Here is a 19097-nt window from a genome sequence, read left to right on the forward strand (position 1 = left end):
GAACACGCGAACTGCCAGTCCTTCACACAGTTTGTCAGGTTCTGGGAAAGGAATGAAGTTTGACAAGAAATAAAAAAAACAGTGCCCCCCCCCCCTTACATAGGCGTAGGATACCGTACAGGCAATCATTGTTCTTCTGCAGGTGTAAAAGTATTTTTCTGACGGGGATGATTAGATACACGAAAGGTAGCAAATTTAGAGTCTTCGATGACGAGGAAAAAACGTGTTTTCAAAAGATTACGTCTTCTGCGACACTGCGTCGCGTAGTATCCACCAGAGTCCTTGCGACGGAGGCAACAAGCACCTCTGAAACGTCGGCAAACTTTACCATATCACACGGCTCGTCTTCGGCTGTTTGGAACGTCCCAAACTACGACGAAATGTTGGTGTTAAACGCGATAATTAATGCGCGCGCTGCCTGGCATTTGTTTGTCCGGCCGGTCAGGCAGGTAACATTGCGATGATGTCATCACCACAATCGTCTGGCGAGACGGAGAGAGCCCGGTCTGCAGAGACAGGTCATCCATCCGTCTTCAGCGAAATGCCACTCTCCGACGTGTTTCTGCGCCCAAAATACACCACTGATATGTTCGTGCATGCGTCGGGAGGTTATCATTTTAACCTTTGAACCACAATGAATGAGAGTTGAGCATAAGGTGGAAAAGTCCTGTGAGAGAGAGAGGCAGTGCCCGTTCGTCTTTCTGGTAAAGGTACATTGAACAGTAGGAAGGCTTTTAGAAGTTGAGCAATTAGAGAAATTGAGCAGACACTTATCTACGGTCGGAATTTTTATATTTTAATTGGCAGGGTGGCATTTAGTGCAATTTTGATGTCGACAAGGGGGAACCAATTTAGGGAGGAACTTTGAGGCATGGAGTCCGACGTAGTTGAAGATCAACTGGTTAACGCTGATTAAGGAAATAATCGCTGTTTACAGTGAGAATCATAATTCGTCTGATTAATATTTAAGAATTCAGTCCGTACCGCGAAGAAAACACAACGCCTCACAATTACAAAGATCAACCGGTTAACGCTGTTTAAGGAAATAATCGCTGTTTACAGTGAGAATCATAATTCGTCTGATTAATATTTAAGAATTCAGTCCGTACCGCGAAGAAAACACAACGCCTCACAATTACAAAGATCAACCGGTTAACGCTGTTTAAGGAAATAATCGCTGTTTACAGTGAGAATCATAATTCGTCTGATTAATATTTAAGAATTCAGTCCGTACCGCGAAGAAAACACAACGCCTCACAATTACAAAGATCAACCGGTTAACGCTGTTTAAGGAAATAATCGCTGTTTACACTGAGAATCATAGTTCGTCTGATTAATATTAAAGAATTCAGACCGTACCGCGAAGAAAACAACGCACCTCACCATTACAAAGATCAACTGGTTAACGTTGTTTAAGGAAATAACCCTTGTTTACATTGAGAATCATATCAAATACAAAATCATTTAATAAGGTTCTGTACACAGTGCAGATATTAAGGGCTTCTTTGTGAAGCCCTTATTGAACTTCGACCTGAATTCCGGTGTTTGACTCAACATGCTTTGAAATAATTAAGAATGGCTGACTCTGTGTGCGCGTGATGTGGATTTTTCGAAATGTTACGACAAATTTTACCTGAAATAGTTGCGTATTAATACGCTTTTCAATTCCTCTCTGTCCTCAGCCATGTTGAAATATTTGTCGTATTTCTCAACACATTCGATTGTTTACAATATGGCGTCTTGACTTACGTAATGCAACGGTAACTATATTTACCTGTCGTTTATGAATTACTTACTTTTATGTTTACATATTTCGTGACTTAGTGGAGTGTAACAGAGTTCAGAAAAGCCAAGCCTTAAGACGGCAGAGGGGAAAAGTGTAGGCCTAATGCAAAAAAAAAAAAAAAAAAAAAAAATCGACATTTTTCTTGAGCGAAGTGTATCTTAGTTGGGATTCGAACCCGAGCACGAAACTATATAAAATTACGTAAACAAGAGTCCGTTCTTCTAAGTGATAATGTCCGATGTTCTCCAGAATTCAGTTTGACGAAGCTCCTGGTTTCCAGTCGGGTTCCTCCAAGTAGCTTTTTAAACGTGGGGAGTGCAGTTCATTAGCCAATTAGCGTTAAGTTTCGCAGTCGTCTGTGTCGGTAAGTGCCTTGTACTGTAAAAATACCTACAGCAACAAGGCAACGTATTTTGTTACATTTTGATGAAGTGCCAGATGTCACATTGATGATCTGTCGCAGAAAACTACGATATTCTTCCTCTGGATTGTACGTAGAGACCAGCGTTTCGGAGAAACATACTGCTTCCCTCTTCAGGACTGAAGTCACTTTTGTAACCGATACGTATCGTAGCCAAGTATGTCTTCGACATATCGATATTTCGATATATCTTAAGGATATCTACTTACACAGAATTTATGGGATTATATTAAAATGTATCATATGTTTCCCTGAAGGTCGTCTACTTAATATTTACGAATTCAGTCCGTACCGCAAAGTAAACACTCCACTATTTCAAATATGAACTTTCTAATTCTGTGTGCAGTGAGAATCATATGAAATACGTTGATAACAAGACGAAAGAACGGACGTACAGTCTTTAAATATGTACAGAATGGTAGAAAGAAGTTTTAACTTCTCGTTTCAACATGAACTCTCTGCACCTGCTATGACGTCCTTCGTCAGGACGTATAATACAGCCATAAATATTTCTGCGTTCGTGTTGAGTTTCTGTCTTACAATTAGAGTAAATAATTCCTTGTAATGTGTATAATGTTCAGCACCTTTGTTTTTTTTTTATTTGCGTGTCGTGACGTATAAAACTGGTTTCTCTTCATACCCGAAGGCTCCCCCCCGTTGGCAGACAAGCTTGTCTCTTACTCACCAGCGGAGTGCAAGACTTATAAGGTTATAGCTGGCTTGTGACGTCATGACAACCTACCTACGGCATCGTGGGCTAACGTACTTGGTGGTACTTTTGAAGTGTCTTAAATTAAAATAGAAATCGTTCAGAAGTACCTGCTCTCAGATACGAGGAAGCAGTTTTAGTATTTGGTGATCTGACATGCATTTTTCTTAATAATCTTTTGTTATTCCGAACGTGTGTCTATCTTCCACTAAAATGATGAATTTAGTGATTAATTGTGCAATTTTCTTACATTTTATGTAAGATTTACATTTGGGGGAGGGCTTTGACGAGATCACGAGTAGGGTTAAGATTCTGATCTTTAATATTATCTACAATCTTAGCCACTTTCCATGTCTGGCGCTTGGACTCACGTGATACTCAATGCATGTATCTGAGCCCTTGAGAATCTAGTAGTACGCTTAGCTAGTAACATTCCTCGCCTTTTATGGAGCCATAAGGTAACAATATCCCGTTACCGGTCCTCGTTCAGAGCCAGATGAATCCAGTCAACACCCTCTGATTTTGCTTCCCTAAGATCCATTTTAATATTGTATTCCTCCTTACAGCCAGATCTTCCGAATGACGTCAGACCCCAGAATACCACAATAAAAAATTTTACGATTATAAAAATTCTAAAATATGTTTCAGTATCTTGTTAGACTGGACGTTAATTGTTATATTTGAAGGCGTTGGTTGAAAATAATTTATTGTTGTTTTCAGTTAAATCAAGATCCACAATTTTTTCCCGTTGTTTTGTAAATGACAAACGTTGAATGTTTGTAAATACATCGAAAATGGTATTTTTAAAATTTTATTCCATTTATAGAAGGAATGGTTGTGTTGCCTACCTTATAAGGAAATGGAATGAACTTTTACACGTATGGGTTAGTATAAATGTTTGCATTCGTATGCATATTTAAATACTTGTATTGGACGTTAGGTGTCTAAAAACCTGTTGTGCAAACGTCTTGCACGATGTGAGAAAATAGTACTAATATGGCCTAGAATATGCAAATTTTCTCAATAAATGAGGCAAGGACTGCCTCGATGCATCGCGTTTGTGTGAAATCCTTTTGTTTACGATATTCCTGTGATGAACTGATTCTACCTTCAGATGATGGTTTAAATTCATTAGCGATTTACGTTCGGTATATGTATAACTTCGTTTTATTAAAGCAATTAACCCGTTAAAATCTAGTGGTAATTATATTTACCACCTAATTTAAACAATCAGTAACTCAGAATTTTGGCCCACAGAATGTATTTATGTGTTTCGTATGATTCTCAGAATAAACAGCGATTATTTCCTTAAACAGCGTTAACCAGTTGATCTTCGTAATGGTAAAGTGTGGTGTTTTCTTCGCGGTACGGACTGAATTCTTTAATATTAATCAGACGAACTATGATTCTCAGTGTAAACAGCGATTATTTCCTTAAACAGCGTTAACCAGTTGATCTTTGTAATGGTGAAGTGCGGTGTTTTCTTCGCGGTACGGTCTGAATTCTTAAATATTATTTAGACGGGTTAATAGACTCTCATTATGTGTTTCGTATGATTCTCAGGAGAAGCAGAGATTATTTTGCTAAACAGCGTTAGCTACTTCGTTGTTGTCATGGAGACTCTTTGGGTAATAGACGATCTTCGTGTTTTTTTGACCGTTACAACGAGACGGGGCCTGAATGTGAAACAATATAATTCATGGTAGTGAAATTCGGACAGAAACATTTAATTGTCGGTCATACACGCGAGGCCATTGTCGATAAACTACTCTCAGCTTGTCCTAAGAAGCACCTCCATTATCGCTGGCAGGTTACCTCCACATCGCGTGTTCGAATGACTGGCAGTTCTTTGCACCTGGCACGAGGCTGCATTGCAATTATTAATCCGCAAATTGAACCCGGTTCCTGGCAGAGCTGTGAAACTTTGTGGGAAACCTAACCTGTCGTCAGTTCCACCAAGGTTCAGAGCAGTGTAATATGCATTTATCACGTTTAGATTTATTTTTTTGTTGCAAATCGATAAAATAGTCTTACTTGGCAAATACATCGTCGTGTGGTACCTCATCTATGCTAATAATTATTAAATGATAATATGTAAAGATCGTAATCACCAATTTGTGTGACGTATTCCTTATAAGGCCTGTATCAGTCTGATGATACTGACAGATCTTATGATATGCCCACAATTGGACACATTTCGGATTTTAAATTATAATTTGTTTTTATATTTTGACATAGAATGTGATAATGTTTATAGTGTTAAAAATAAATTTGACCGGGCATTCAACAAAAAAAGAATCCATATCCTTTTTGAATGAATATTTGGCTCGTAATGCCATACTGGATCCTTGTTTGTGTCTGAGAGTAACATCTGATCTGGCAGATAATCGGGAAGTATTTAACTGTCTACGTAGGTGACATAATCCTAACAAATTATCATTCTTTACTTATAACAGCGATTAAACGTAAAACATTAACACAGCTGTTTCGGACACAACCTCCCATGTAAGTAGTCCTCACGCGGAGTAATTTGACAGTGTCATGAGTCATCGTTCTACTGTTAGTGTTTACGAATCGACTGCTCAACTACGCCGAAAAGCCTACACAAGGCCACTCACAAGAGTTGTCAGCAATGACGTGTACACAGTGGGCCAGGATCCAGGAATTTTCGATAAATTCCTTAATGTATTGGGTACAGCCACCCGGATCGCCTGTCCTCGCCTTTTCATGTACTCGGACGGTCGTGTGTTTAGCACACGGGTCCATCACCAAAGCATCTCGGTCCAGATTAATCATAATACGCCAATACATCCCATAAAACCCCAAATCCACTTTTAAACTTTAATTTTTGTTAGTCGCCTTGGAGATGTGTGACATTTGTCTGAAAAAAAACTGTTGTGTTGTTTGTACAATAGGCACAAAGAAGATGGAGTACAAGACTCGTCAGTGGCACGAGAAGTGCTTCTGCTGCTGTGTGTGCAAAACTGCCATAGGCACCAAGAGTTTCATCCCTCGCGAGCAAGAGATTTACTGTGCCACCTGCTACGAGGAGAAGTTTGCTACCCGCTGTGTCAAGTGCAACAAGGTGGGCAGTCTTTTGTTTCTTTTTCATTAGGTACGTAGGATACCCGTTGAGCATCTGCGGGTACCAAGTCACAGTGGCCGTACTCCGTCGTTTTCATTAGTTAACTTGGTAAAATCGTACGTATTCTAATTGGGCCCACCCAGCCTCCTCTACAAATGCGTACCGGGGGTAAAGCCGGCCGGGGCGTGATGCTGACCACTCACCCCCATCTATTGCCGAGATCAATAATGAGTAGGAGCTATACCACCTCTCCCCCCAAGCGCCTACATGGCGTATAGTGGGAAAGCTTTACTTATTCTAATTGGGGAGAGGAAAAAATACTTACCTGGAGAATAGATTGGGTGTGATTTCCTAACTTGTTCTTAAACATTTAAAACAATAAAAGCTCTTTCTGGCTGTGCGTGGGTGTACAAGGTTTTAAGCCATAAATTCTTATTTTAATTATCCTTCATAACTTTTATAATTCTCTTAGTACGTGCTGAACTAACAAACAAACTTCTTGGATTCTGCGTCCCGTAAACACATCGTGACTGTGGATCCAGTATTTTAATTTCTAATCTTACGGCTGACGGTGGAAGGCATCGGCACGTAAGTTCTCGCCTGTTTTCGGGGTCATTGTTTGTTTGTTTGTTGGATGATTACAGATAATCACAAGCGGAGGTGTCACTTACAAGAACGAGCCGTGGCATCGCGAGTGCTTCACGTGCACACACTGCAATACGTCACTGGCCGGTCAGCGCTTCACTTCGCGCGACGAGAAGCCATATTGCGCCGAATGCTTCGGGGAACTCTTTGCCAAGCGGTGCACCGCCTGCTCCAAGCCCATCACAGGTACGACGGACATGTTTCTGTATTTTTATTTGTAGTGTTCTGTCTGAGGACAGGTCCATATGAACAGGATCCTTCCATCCTTTTCTCGGACTGGGACCTGTTCATATACGTTCTTGGCAGATGATCCAGAAGTGGTTTGCCATTGCCTTCTTCTGTGTGTGAATGGAGTAATTGTTGGGATGCCACGGAGAAACCGGGGAAGCCCCCGGAGGAAAACTCCGTGTTGCCTAGACCACGGCCTTGCCCAACACAAGTTATAAATTCGGGCGCCGCCGGGAATCGAACCCGAGACCCCAGGATTACAAGGCCAGCGTTCCAAGTGATCGTGATTGCTTATAATGTTCTGGTTCCTCAAAGTTGTGACGTACAAGAATTTCATTCTTCTATTCTCATTTACGCAAATTTGGTACAGAATTATCTCTGAGGTTGATTATTAATTGATCGCTTTTGCAGGTATCGGAGGGACAAGATTTATCTCCTTTGAAGACCGCCACTGGCATAATGATTGTTTCATCTGCGCTACCTGCAAGACGTCTCTGGTCGGACGAGGGTTCATCACTGATGCCGATGACATCATCTGTCCCGAATGTGCCAAGCAGAAGCTGATGTGAACGGCAGATCATCTCTGAAGTAGTTGCATCTGGTTAACACGAAGAAATATAATAACAGATTTACTTAATTTCTTTAAAGGAAAATTACCACACTATGAGTAATTAAGCATTTTTTTTGCTATTTATATATTATGCACTGCTACTGATCATATTTTAGGAACAATATTACCAGCAGAATTATAGATAAAATAAATATATTTTTTAAAAAATATGAGACGAATTATACGTAATATGAAGGAAATAATAAAAGTACGCTGGAAGATTTACGTAGGTACGCCATCAGAATAATTTCTTTTCATACGCCATAACAGCGGGTCTCATTTTTTTTTTTTTTGCCTAATTAGTGGTTATTATGAATTAGTAAGCTTTTAACCAATTTGCCATACTGACAACATTAGTTACGATGAATATTTTACTTAATTTTTAGGAATGAAATTTTATGGGCAAACAAAATTTGTCACCATTTACGAAATAATTGTTATATATATATAGGTTATCTTGTGGATATGATTTTTTTTTTATGATAAGGGAAATGATCCAGGTCGTTAATTCTTGATGACAAAGATCGAACACAAAAATTTGTACGTAATTTTTGGATATCTGAAATAATTCTTTTGTACAAAGATGTTTTCTTTGGGGGGAAGATAAAGTTACGTAATCGACAGTAACGCATGCAAAATGTCGGATAACGCAGTTTAAAACTGGATGTGGTGAATTCTGTTACATTTTTTTTTCTTTTCAATATAAATGAATGAATAGAATAAAAAAATATGAGATATTTGTGTGCATAATACATTTGATGTATGCTGTTATGCTTTTTATATTATATATAAGGTATTTGGAGGAGTTATTCATCACTTGCCTTAAACTTTTTCATTATCAAATTGCGGCTATTCCATTCCAAGATGGCGCGTCGTTCGTAACAAACCGTGGAACTGCACACAATCAACACAATTTATGTGTACGAGTTAGAGCTTGGAAATGTAAAAGAAATGTATTAGGACAAAATGTATTTTCTTAGTTTCCGAGAATGCAAATATATTCTGAGAGCTTGGAAATTTAAAAGAAATGTATTAGGACAAAATGTATTTTCTTAGTTTCCGAGAATGCAAATATATTCTGAGAGCTTGGAAATTTAAAAGAAATGTATTAGGACAAAATGTATTTTCTTAGTTTCCGAGAATGCAAATATATTCTGAGAGCTTGGAAATTTAAAAGAAATGTATTAGGACAAAATGTATTTTCTTAGTTTCCGAGAATGCAAATATATTCTGAGAGCTTGGAAATTTAAAAGAAATGTATTAGGACAAAATGTATTTTCTTAGTTTCCGAGAATGCAAATATATTCTGAGAGCTTGGAAATTTAAAAGAAATGTATTAGGACAAAATGTATTTTCTTAGTTTCCGAGAATGCAAATATATTCTGAGAGCTTGGAAATTTAAAAGAAATGTATTAGGACAAAATGTATTTTCTTAGTTTCCGAGAATGCAAATATATTCTGAGAGCTTGGAAATTTAAAAGAAATGTATTAGGACAAAATGTATTTTCTTAGTTTCCGAGAATGCAAATATATTCTGAGAGCTTGGAAATTTAAAAGAAATGTATTAGGACAAAATGTATTTTCTTAGTTTCCGAGAATGCAAATATATTCTGAGAGCTTGGAAATTTAAAAGAAATGTATTAGGACAAAATGTATTTTCTTAGTTTCCAAGAATGCAAATATATTCTGAGAGCTTGGAAATTTAAAAGAAATGTATTAGGACAAAATGTATTTTCTTAGTTTCCGAGAATGCAAATATATTCTGAGAGCTTGGAAATTTAAAAGAAATGTATTAGGACAAAATGTATTTTCTTTGTTTCTGAGAATGCATATATATATTCTGATTGGGGAAGCAGGGTGCAAACAAATGAGGTTATAAATTGTGATATCTACCATTAAAAATAAATGGGACGATAGATAAATAAGGAGTGGAAGAGCTTTGTAAAGATATATTGCATTAAAATATAAACGAACCGTCGTGGCCGTTGCTTGAACACTTAGAACACTATCAGAATCACACACAAACATACACACGTGTACATACATGCGCACATACACAAACACATCTGACAAATTTTTACTTTACAAATAAACATAATTAATGAAACATTTTATATGTGATAATAAATATAGTTATTTTATTTGGATGAGGTGGCCTTAACTCGCGGTATTCTTGCAGTTTTGAATTTTTGACACCCATATCATCAGACAAAAGATTATAATGGGTTAATAATATTTTAATAAAACATCCGTCCCATGGTTCTACAGCTTCGTGCGCAGTGTCAAAAAACAAAGCTGCATATTTCCGTATTGTAACGTTTATTCGAGCACTTCGTCATGCACTAAATGGATGATATCATAGAAGTGACTTCCTTTTGACATTTTACTGTCCAAATACCAAGAAGAAAAGAAAAATCTACATATATTGTGCTGCATCAGTTTCCTGATATATCTATTGTTTGCTTTCACATGTCGTCATAGGCCATTATAGGTTTTTTTTAGGTTAGATCCATGTGTACGCATTTATTTGTATAGACGAGATAATGTTTTTGTGGTGATGTGTAACAAAAATTGAAGTGTGAACAAAAAATGTTATTATCTAAGGGTGCTATGTCATTTGGGTGTAGGAAAGTGTTGGCAAAATTTTAACCACGTTACTTTTTACTATAGGACGATAATCATTTCTCACAATTTGTTGCAAATAATAATGTGTTGCTTTGTATATGACTATCTAGTCAGGTTGGCCACACTGATGTTCACAGAGGATTGTTTGACTGGCATATGCTGTCGCATATTACTGCTTTGTTATCTTTCTCTTAACTTCTTAGAGTTGCTTTCTAACATACGAGGTATATATCTAGTTCTCGTTTCATGTTACGCTATTTTATGAATATATAATAAAAACTGTATATTCTGTTCATACACATCATATTAATAAAGAAATGCAATTCAGTATAAAGTAATGCCTTCATCCCCAACACAGGGAAATTACATTTCCACTGTAAGCCTCATTGATATTCTGTTTGGCAACTTTTTTTATTCACCTCACAGAACGCTGCTGTTATTCATCTGGGCACTAATGGTGTGCCGGTGGTGGATGGCAGTCTTTATATACTTTACAAACTATTGGCTATGTGTCGTGGTTCATGCACAGTCTGGTTTGCCGTGTGCTGTTGTAGAATGTTGCTACTGTCAGAACCACGCCAGAGTTAGAATCCAACTGGTGGGCCTGTAAAAGGAGGCTTCGAATCCCCTTTCTACATGATCGTTAAAACAGCAACATTTTGTCCGAAGCCGTAGAAGCAATTTGAATATGTTGAAATTGAGTTTTATATGAATGTTATAAAAAGGAACAGCTTGACCATTACTTTGGACATTGTACAGCCTCCTTGTTATATGTTGAACACCATTCTTATTGAGTACAAGTTGAGACTTTCATGAAGGTGCCTGTTTTCTGGGTTCTAACACCATGTTGCCTGGTAGGAGTTCAACATTCCAGATGTTCTTGCTGCCCCCATCATCAGGACAATTGGTATTGTCAATGTAAGAGTTTATGTGTCAGTGTTATATAGTTACATCTGGTTTAAAATGAGTGTTATATAGTTACATGTTGAACTGGTTTAAAATAAATTTCAGGTATATTTCTCTTTTACCATTTTTCAAAATTAGGTGTTTTGGTTGGTGAGACTGCAGCACTTGTACGGAAAATGTGAGTTCATCTCGATGTGCCACTTTGGATTGTGGGTAAGGTGATACAAATTTTTAAATTCGTTTGAAATCTTGTTGTAGTGAAAATAGTGATTAAAAGAAGAAAACTCAACATAAACACCCTAAAATAGTTCAATTATTGTAAATGGGTGTACTTGCATACAAATAACGTGAGAATATCAGAAATGTTGGATACGTCGAAGGTTGGTATAAGCTGTTACAGTACACGTCAAAACTAGAAATGGACGTGTTACGTTAGGCCCAGAAAGGCTGCTTCACGTGAATATAATGTTTTATAAGGATTTGTGGGCAGACACAATTGAGTGGAATAGGGCTTGGTGTGTGGTTAGTTTCCCAAAAGTTCTAAATGTTGCGTCCTGTACTGTATCATGTTGGTAATTGGGAAGTTTCAAGACTTAGGTTATGTTTGGACAGTTGTACCATTACGGCGTTGAGCGGAAAGTGTGCTTTTGCGTAAATTATAATATTAGTGGCATTATTTTCAAGATATAATAATTATGATTAGTATTTAACATTAGTGTTATTGTTTTAAAGACACAGTAATCAAAATTGATATAAACCTTCATACCCGAATTACCTTATATTACTTAGTTCTACCAGATCCTTCACAGAGTTCCCCCTAACCAATTTTTGAAAGATATTAAGTTAGGTTTAGCAATTCTTAATGTACACAACATAAAACGTTCGTTAAGTAAGATTTTGTTCTGGAATTTAAGAGCCCTATCCTTTTGCATTATTGCCATATAAATGTGTGCTATTTTGATTTCAATATGCATAGCAGAGCTAAGATTTTGCCATATTTATAGATACAGATTCATACCATAGAAATATTAGTAAGCAGGTTGTGGAACAGGTCAGAGCTTATTGCTCTGATTGTAATGATCAGTTTTCCCTGCAAAATAAAAATATTGTGCTTGATTTTGAAGATACAAATTAGATTTTAAATTGTATTTCCTTAATAGGTATTAATCTAGTTATTCTTTAAGAAGCTGGGTTAATGTGACCTTCAGACACAAGGAAAAGAAAAGTTTTATGTCCCTAGTGTAGCATTTGAAAGCAGGAAATTAATTCTGTTTTACTTTTATTCTATGTATGATCACTTTAAATCAGACTGCTTTTTCTTACAGAAAATATTAATATTTTCTGAAATGGATAGTGCCTCAACTTCAGTGGGATAAACCATTTGTGTACACTTTTAGTTGAATATTTACCTGCAACCAACAACACACAAGGTCACCAGTATTAAAAATATTACCAGTTTTTATCCCACAAACTGGTAAATGTGAGCTGACTGTTCCAAGTTGTCTACGGGGCCTAGTGTTTGGCTTCCACGTCTGTGTTTGTTTATCAACCTCGCACATTCTCCAGGTTTGGCAGTGATGCTTATTCTTACATTTTATTCAATTCTAACAGTTCGTACATCATCACATGTGAAATCTATGGTGAAACAATTCAGTGTTATCTCATCACACATATATTTTAATTAATTTTGACATGTATTCAGTACAGTTTGAATTCTGAGGTGATACTTATATCGTCGTTTGATTGATTCAGAAACCAAAAACAGAGATTTTGCACAATGGCTCAACCGATAGACGCAGAACTTGTAGACGGTACATTGTCTCCGACCTGGAAACGTCCAGATGAAGTTATGAAACTTCATAGATTGAAGCAGAAGAAAAAAGCATTACAGGCTCGAATGAACAAGCCCGATTTACCACAGAACGCGGCGAGAAGTTTTTTTAATGTTGGGAGTGAAGTGGTGTCTGAAAAGAGGAAAAACCCTTTCAGGTAAATTCATGGTTACTAATAAAGTTAAGATTTGAGGTTCTCACAAGTGATCGTCTTAAGATATGTGGCAATTATTGTTATGTTATGTCACTGCCGTGCTTTTTACTTTTGTCTCGTAGTTACATGTTTCAGTTTCTTCAGATTGTACCAAGTGTGAGAATCACGTACTTGTGAGGTACCGGTAATATTTAATGATTTTTGTAGGTGCCAGCAGGAAAAGAGAGCAAGAAATGATGAAGTGCGGACTGTCAGATGCGGTGAGCTGGAGTTATCATCGGACAACACTCTGTTCCACTTGCTCAACGTGGACACGAGTGCACGGTCAAAGACTGAGAATTTACAGACTTCATTCACAAGTGCGTTAAGTCAGCTTTCTGGAAACAGTAATGAGGTAACTGTTAATTATGGTACGCTTAGATTTAATTCAAAAAGGTTCTCAGCAAATCGAAATAGAATATGATTCATATTTTCTGATTAAATGGTGTACATTAACACCAACAAACTAAATTTACAATGCAGTGAAGGAACATACTGCCTCTATCTTCAAGGTGCCCTGAAGTTTGATATTTCCTTGTGTGACATCTCTATCATGTAATATCTTTTCTTATCCTTAGGTTAGTCACGTTGAAAAGGACAAGAGTCCGATGGGTGAAGCATACATCCCGATAGATTGGTCGCTGAAAACAAAGGTGCGGTTCATGTCCCGAAAACCCTTCGCTTGGAACCAGAAGCTGCGTACATGTGAAGAAGCTTCAGGAATTACGGGGTTTGTGATATTTGCTTCTGCCATGGTCGGAAATGATAACTTGCTTCGGTGTTAAGGTTGCGTTAAAATCGCGGAGCTTTGTTATGAGTTATTTCTGTTTTATGTCGTCGCATATTACATCTTTGGTTTTGACCAGAATGGTTATTCAAAAGATATTGAACATAATCTCAAGAAATGCACAAATGTTGAAATTAGATGATACTAGGCACATCGATAGAGACATTACACTGTTTGAGCCTTTATGAAGTTGATTTTGTTCCAGTTTTGTGCGTTGTTTGAACATTGGGCTGGATTCAGGAAAGGACCCTCATAATTCTCACACTCTTGACACAAGTCCTAACGCTCATTTCCATCAGTGTTGTCTTGTGTGGCAACATCCGGCACTGCCTTGGATCGAGCTGTTTCCTCGTTCAGCGGCTCGTCTGAGTTCTGGAGCCAACAGTATAATATTGTCATCTCAGAATCTTAAAGATAGTCTACAACGAGAGTGGAGAGAAAGCTTTCGTTCTCTGTTTCAAGTAAGGAGATATTGTCATTTATGTAACAGAGTTAATGCTAGTTTGAAATTTTTATTTACCTTCTTCTACGATTTGCTTTTCGCAGTCCAGCTTCACCTCTTTGTATTAACCCAAAATCTGTGATTGGTTTGCCAGGCCTGACGTAGTTTAGGATACTCCACTTTTGTCGTACTTTCAGTTTGTACAACAGTGCCCTCACTGTATTTTACGTTACAGCTAACGCGTGCTCGGCAGTGCCCATATTTCTACGTTTGCGCCAATACTTTCACTTGTCTCTTCCGAGCTGCAGGCATTCTTGGTTTCACGGATATCCACGCTCTTCTAACTCCTACCACAAGAGGCTTTCGGCAGATGCTGAAGGAGGAAGGTAATTTTACTTTTACACTTTTGAGTTTCACTTAGAGTAAAATTATAGTTCTTATCAGAGTCTAGATATTCAGAATGTTGTGAAGTCTTCACTACTAACGCAAAGTGTATTCATCATCCGGGTATGAAATATACCATAATTTCCATAAACCAGTTGGTCTTTGTAATGGAAACAGGTTGTGTTCCCTTTGAGGTATGGACCGGATCTCTAATATTATTTAGATCGGGTTCAGTTTAAAACTTAACGTGCCAGACCACTGGCTAAAACTCAGTTCGCATCTGGTCAACTTGATCAAGGTTTTCTGTGGTTTTCCTCAGTCCTTTTGCAAATGTTGAGTTGGTACAAAATTTCATGTCAAATAATGATGACTGATATTGTAATAACTTCATAATTGAAACTTGTGCGTTAGCATGAACTGGAGTACGCATGGTATTAAGACCTTAGAGGTCTTATCCTTTGGAACCGTAAAAGCATCATTCTAGTAGCGAGTGTTTTTAATACTCGTCACACTTACAGATGTGCTGTACGCCATGCCGCTCAGAAAATCAACGCGGTCGTTCAAGCGACTGTCTTCCGATAGTGCAAGTGATACTGGGTACGAAACACTGGATTCTGTAGTTGATGATCAATCACAGACGCACAGTACTGGTACGTCACAGTTTGCTGATGAATTGATAGATGAAGATGAGTCAACAGATGAGTGGCTGGAAAGCATGGGCGTAGCAGCCGAAGAAATTCGCAGAATCAGCTCTAAACAGGTAATGAAGAAATGTCTTTCTCTAACAAATACATGGGGAATCAATTTTATAAGTAACTCTTTAAAGCCTAAAATTGTAGAAGAACGCCTCACTGAACTACTTCTTCTATGGCTCTCCGGTCCGTATTCGGTCCACGGTCTTCTCAATTCTCGTCTTCCATTCGGTCCTCTGTTAGGTCCGTCTGATCGAGGTTTCGAAACATCTTCCTTTTTACGGTGCAAGGTTATTAGCCTTGTGACCAACCCCCAACCTGGAGGACCAGAGTACCTGTCTTAGTCTGACCTCTCCCCCTCGACCAATCTGGCTAGGGAGGCCCTACCAGTAGCTCTTGGGATCACTGAGGTACTCGAGTCCCACCACCACAAGGTGCCTCATTGAACGGCTGTATAAACCTACGGACAACTTCACAGTCAAGTTGTTAGTACTCGTGCTTTGTATTTGGCAGGTCCCAGGTTCAAATCTTGGCTTGAAGTATTTTTGTGGTTTTACTCAGTCTCTTTAGGCAATATACAGGGGTAGTACCATAAATTAGGATTCAACTGTTTCCTGCCAAATCCTTTCCAATTTATTATTTGCTGTCATCGTATCATTCAGTGCCATATAGTCTGAGCTACTGAAACTGTCATTAAATAAATTAAAAATAAAAATTCTCATAGAAAAAAGTGGCGATTAAGGGAGTGTCATGTGTGATATTTTGCATTTGCGGTGACTAAGTCCAGTGATGTCTTCTTGGGCAGTCGGCTGCATCGGGTGGTTGCTAATACCAACATTTCGACAACCTTGTTGGGTACTCATCAAGGATCAGATGTCTGCAAATCCCAGGAAGCCCGTTATGTGTGTGTATATATATATATGTGTGGGACCACAAGACACAGCTGATTGCCCAAGCAGACTTCGCTGAAGAGCGTTGCAGTTAAAGGACAATCTACTATAATATTGTTTCCCAGAAGTTACGTACATCGTCAGCGTATTGAATATTGAATGGTGATACAGGGTGAAAAGTCTGCAGTGTGTATTGATGTGTATATATTTCTTCAAGTCAAAGATTGAGAAGGACAAGGAGAAGGAAGTGGATCGAACTCCGGAATCCCTCGTTTACGTTGAAGGCGTCGAGGCACAGGCTCTGTTCAATTGCTTGATGAACTGCAAGTCTTCAACTGCAACGACTGGTCCATTGGCAGGTGTCCCTCCTACTTTAATGGCTCCTGTTGCTTTTCATGGGGCCACCTTGAAGTCGCTGAAGGTATGCACTACATTTGATGTTTATAGAAATGGCAAGAAATTCTTTACCAAAGAATTTTTTTTTGTACTTTTATCAGGATACTCCCATTGCCGGGCTCTTATGAACATGTTTTTGTTCGTTTAATTTATCGTGGCACCTTGTAAAATGGTGCTAGAGGGAATGGTCATTGGTATGGCACACTCTGTGCATTATTCTCTAAAGGTTGATTCATTATACTGGCATAGATCTGTATGTTATTAAGCGTTACATTCGGGGACAAAGTAAATCGCTAGCGAGTTTGTAACTGGAGTTACGTTATTAATTTATTTTTAGGTTCGGCAGAGTGTTGTCAAGGTTGACATGGAGAAATATCATTCGATGGAACTCCGTGGTCCGATCTTGCCTCACGCTGTTCAAAACCTGTGTGGCTTGCTGGAGCAGTCATCAGATGAATTCTCTGCAGCGTTCGCTAATTTGGAGTCTACTCGACCGTTCTCGCTCGTAACTAATGTTCCTATCGATAACCATGAAACCAACGAACCACTAGGTAAGTTTATCTTGTATAAACTGCCAGTTTTAGGTACTTGTGGGTTATCGGGACACATCGCTTTAAAAATAGGTTAGGTTAGGTTAGGTTGTTATGAAACTATATTTCAGTGATAGAGTGAAATGGACGTGCGGTAAATAATCTTGCAACCTATTTTTAAAGCGATGTGTCCCGATAACCCACAAGTACCCAGTTTTATTTAGTAGCTAACAAAGTATGTGACATGTCAAAGTTGACGGAAATGAATTTTTTTTGTATCGACAAATAATACAGTTTATTGCAGCGTTATCTTTGAAAATTGCGCCGAAAGAACAGCGTGTATAAAGTTTCTTTATGAACTTTATTAAACATGTAAACATCTTCGCATTCCTGCCAAATTCCCCAATACCGTGACTCCAGACTCGTGCCAAACCCCGCCATAGCCTCGTACCAGTACTTAATTTCAATTCTTCCTGCATCCCACAAATGGTTCGCTCCCACAGTCATTTCAGTTTACCGTAATTGTTGAATTTCAATCATTCATGATTTTTAATGGGAATAATGCGATAAACAGGATGACTAAACTATCCAGAAGGTGACGCCTGTAAATTTTGTATGGATCTTAGCAGATTGTATGAAGTCTTCTGAGACGTCCGATAGCCGCGGCAGTACCGCACAGACACCTGGCAAATCGGCTGTGCCGTCTGCCTTCGGGAAGGAGAATCTGAGTGACTGTGGACTTCCGCTACCCGTACTTGAGAGATTTTGTTGTTCAGATGCAAGTAGAATTCACACATTTGATAGCCTGAGGTTTAATTTAGATTCTACTTATTCGTGGTCCTGATGTGGACTTATGTGATATTTTAATCCGTTATTTTTAAAATGGTGTGCCTTTTAACATGTAAGGTCCTGCAGAAAAGGAATTTCTAGAGCAAAAATAATGCTGACCTATCTTACTTGGTGGCTATTTAAGACACTGCAAATTATTCTAAATGAAGCCATAAAGACTGAATTGTTTTAAATTGAAACTTTTAGATTCAATAATTTTTTATGCTTTTTGATATAAAATTCTAACTGCAGCCTTAAAATAAAAGAAGGAAGGTATGTATATCACAGAGTAATAAATGTCCTGTAGTGTGATCATTTTTTGTTACATATCACCAAGGACCTTTTGAAAAAATAATCCGCACATTCTCCTCTCTCACCCTCCATTTTAACATTTACCCTTTTTCCGTGCATCATATTTACCCCACATTTTCCTAAAAGAATGGTATTTTTAGTTAGTTAATTAAATTAAATTGCAAAAAAAAAATACCAATACACCAATTAATAATATTTATCATATTTCTTACTTCCACACTGGAGTAAAACAAGATGAGAAATAAAACCTTCTATCTATATTCTGTGAAATTAAAATTTATGGGATAATTTGGGGAGGGGATTTGCATTACCAAGTATTTTGAAGAATGTCACAGTCATTAAAAGAATTGCCAGAGCAGTGTCTCAGCTCGCTAAAGAGCACCAGGGTGCTATCCTGAATCACCCTTGTGTAAGGTCCCTGAATCAGTTTGTAAATTTGCGGTTAAGATGATACTTCTCCGTTCATCACTCAACTTCTTCACATCTGGCCTTGTCTGAAGAACTAGATGCAACTTTGACTTGAAAAGGTTCATCTTTTGGTGAGAACATTCTAGTAATTTCAGTTATCTCAAGGTATTACAGAAAGAGAAATAACTGAAATTCACAGTTGAAAAGTAAATAATGTATAAATTGTAACAAAACATGTATTTCTCACTGGAAAGAGACTGGTAAGTATGCTAATTATATCGACACATTACTTAGAGGATTCTGTGACTGCAGTGCAATACATTATGCTTATTTTGATTGTGGTCTCTTGGGATGGGACACTGTGGTAATCTTGCAGGTCAGTACCAAC

At 38.0% G+C, this 19097-nt stretch overlaps 2 protein-coding genes across 11 annotated transcripts in view; both read left to right on the forward strand.

Moving 5' to 3' along the window:
• Positions 1-10443, forward strand: part of Lmpt (four and a half LIM domains protein limpet) — a 147425-nt gene extending 136982 nt beyond the window's left edge. For all 8 annotated transcript variants that reach the window (XM_022061673.2, XM_022061671.2, XM_022061676.2 and 5 more), the window contains 3 exons: positions 5832-6001; positions 6646-6832; positions 7286-10443. In XM_022061673.2, the coding sequence (XP_021917365.1) occupies positions 5832-6001; positions 6646-6832; positions 7286-7443 (515 nt within the window). In that variant the 3' untranslated portion in view covers positions 7444-10443. The remainder of the gene's footprint in view (positions 1-5831; positions 6002-6645; positions 6833-7285) is intronic.
• A 791-nt stretch (positions 10444-11234) lies between these two features.
• hd (humpty dumpty) lies at positions 11235-18301 on the forward strand. Of its 3 annotated transcripts, none has more exons than XM_022061677.2 (11): positions 11235-11395; positions 12341-12581; positions 12768-13004; positions 13209-13395; positions 13619-13770; positions 14033-14288; positions 14505-14655; positions 15172-15413; positions 16453-16656; positions 16969-17182; positions 17788-18301. In XM_022061677.2, exons 3-11 carry the CDS (start codon positions 12793-12795, stop codon positions 18003-18005), a joined length of 1836 nt encoding a protein of 611 aa, XP_021917369.1. In that variant the 5' UTR covers positions 11235-11395; positions 12341-12581; positions 12768-12792; the 3' UTR covers positions 18006-18301. The 3 variants fall into 3 exon arrangements, with proteins under 3 accessions (XP_021917369.1, XP_021917371.1, XP_021917370.1); XM_022061679.2 differs by having other exon boundaries at positions 17791-18301; XM_022061678.2 differs by lacking the exon at positions 11235-11395 and adding an exon at positions 11402-11537.
• Positions 18302-19097: the final 796 nt, after the last annotated feature.

Source organism: Zootermopsis nevadensis, unplaced genomic scaffold, assembly GCF_977971745.1.
Source record: "Zootermopsis nevadensis isolate Lab colony 2312 unplaced genomic scaffold, Znev_1.0 Znev_ptg000061l, whole genome shotgun sequence".
Taxonomy (NCBI): domain Eukaryota; kingdom Metazoa; phylum Arthropoda; class Insecta; order Blattodea; family Termopsidae; genus Zootermopsis; species Zootermopsis nevadensis.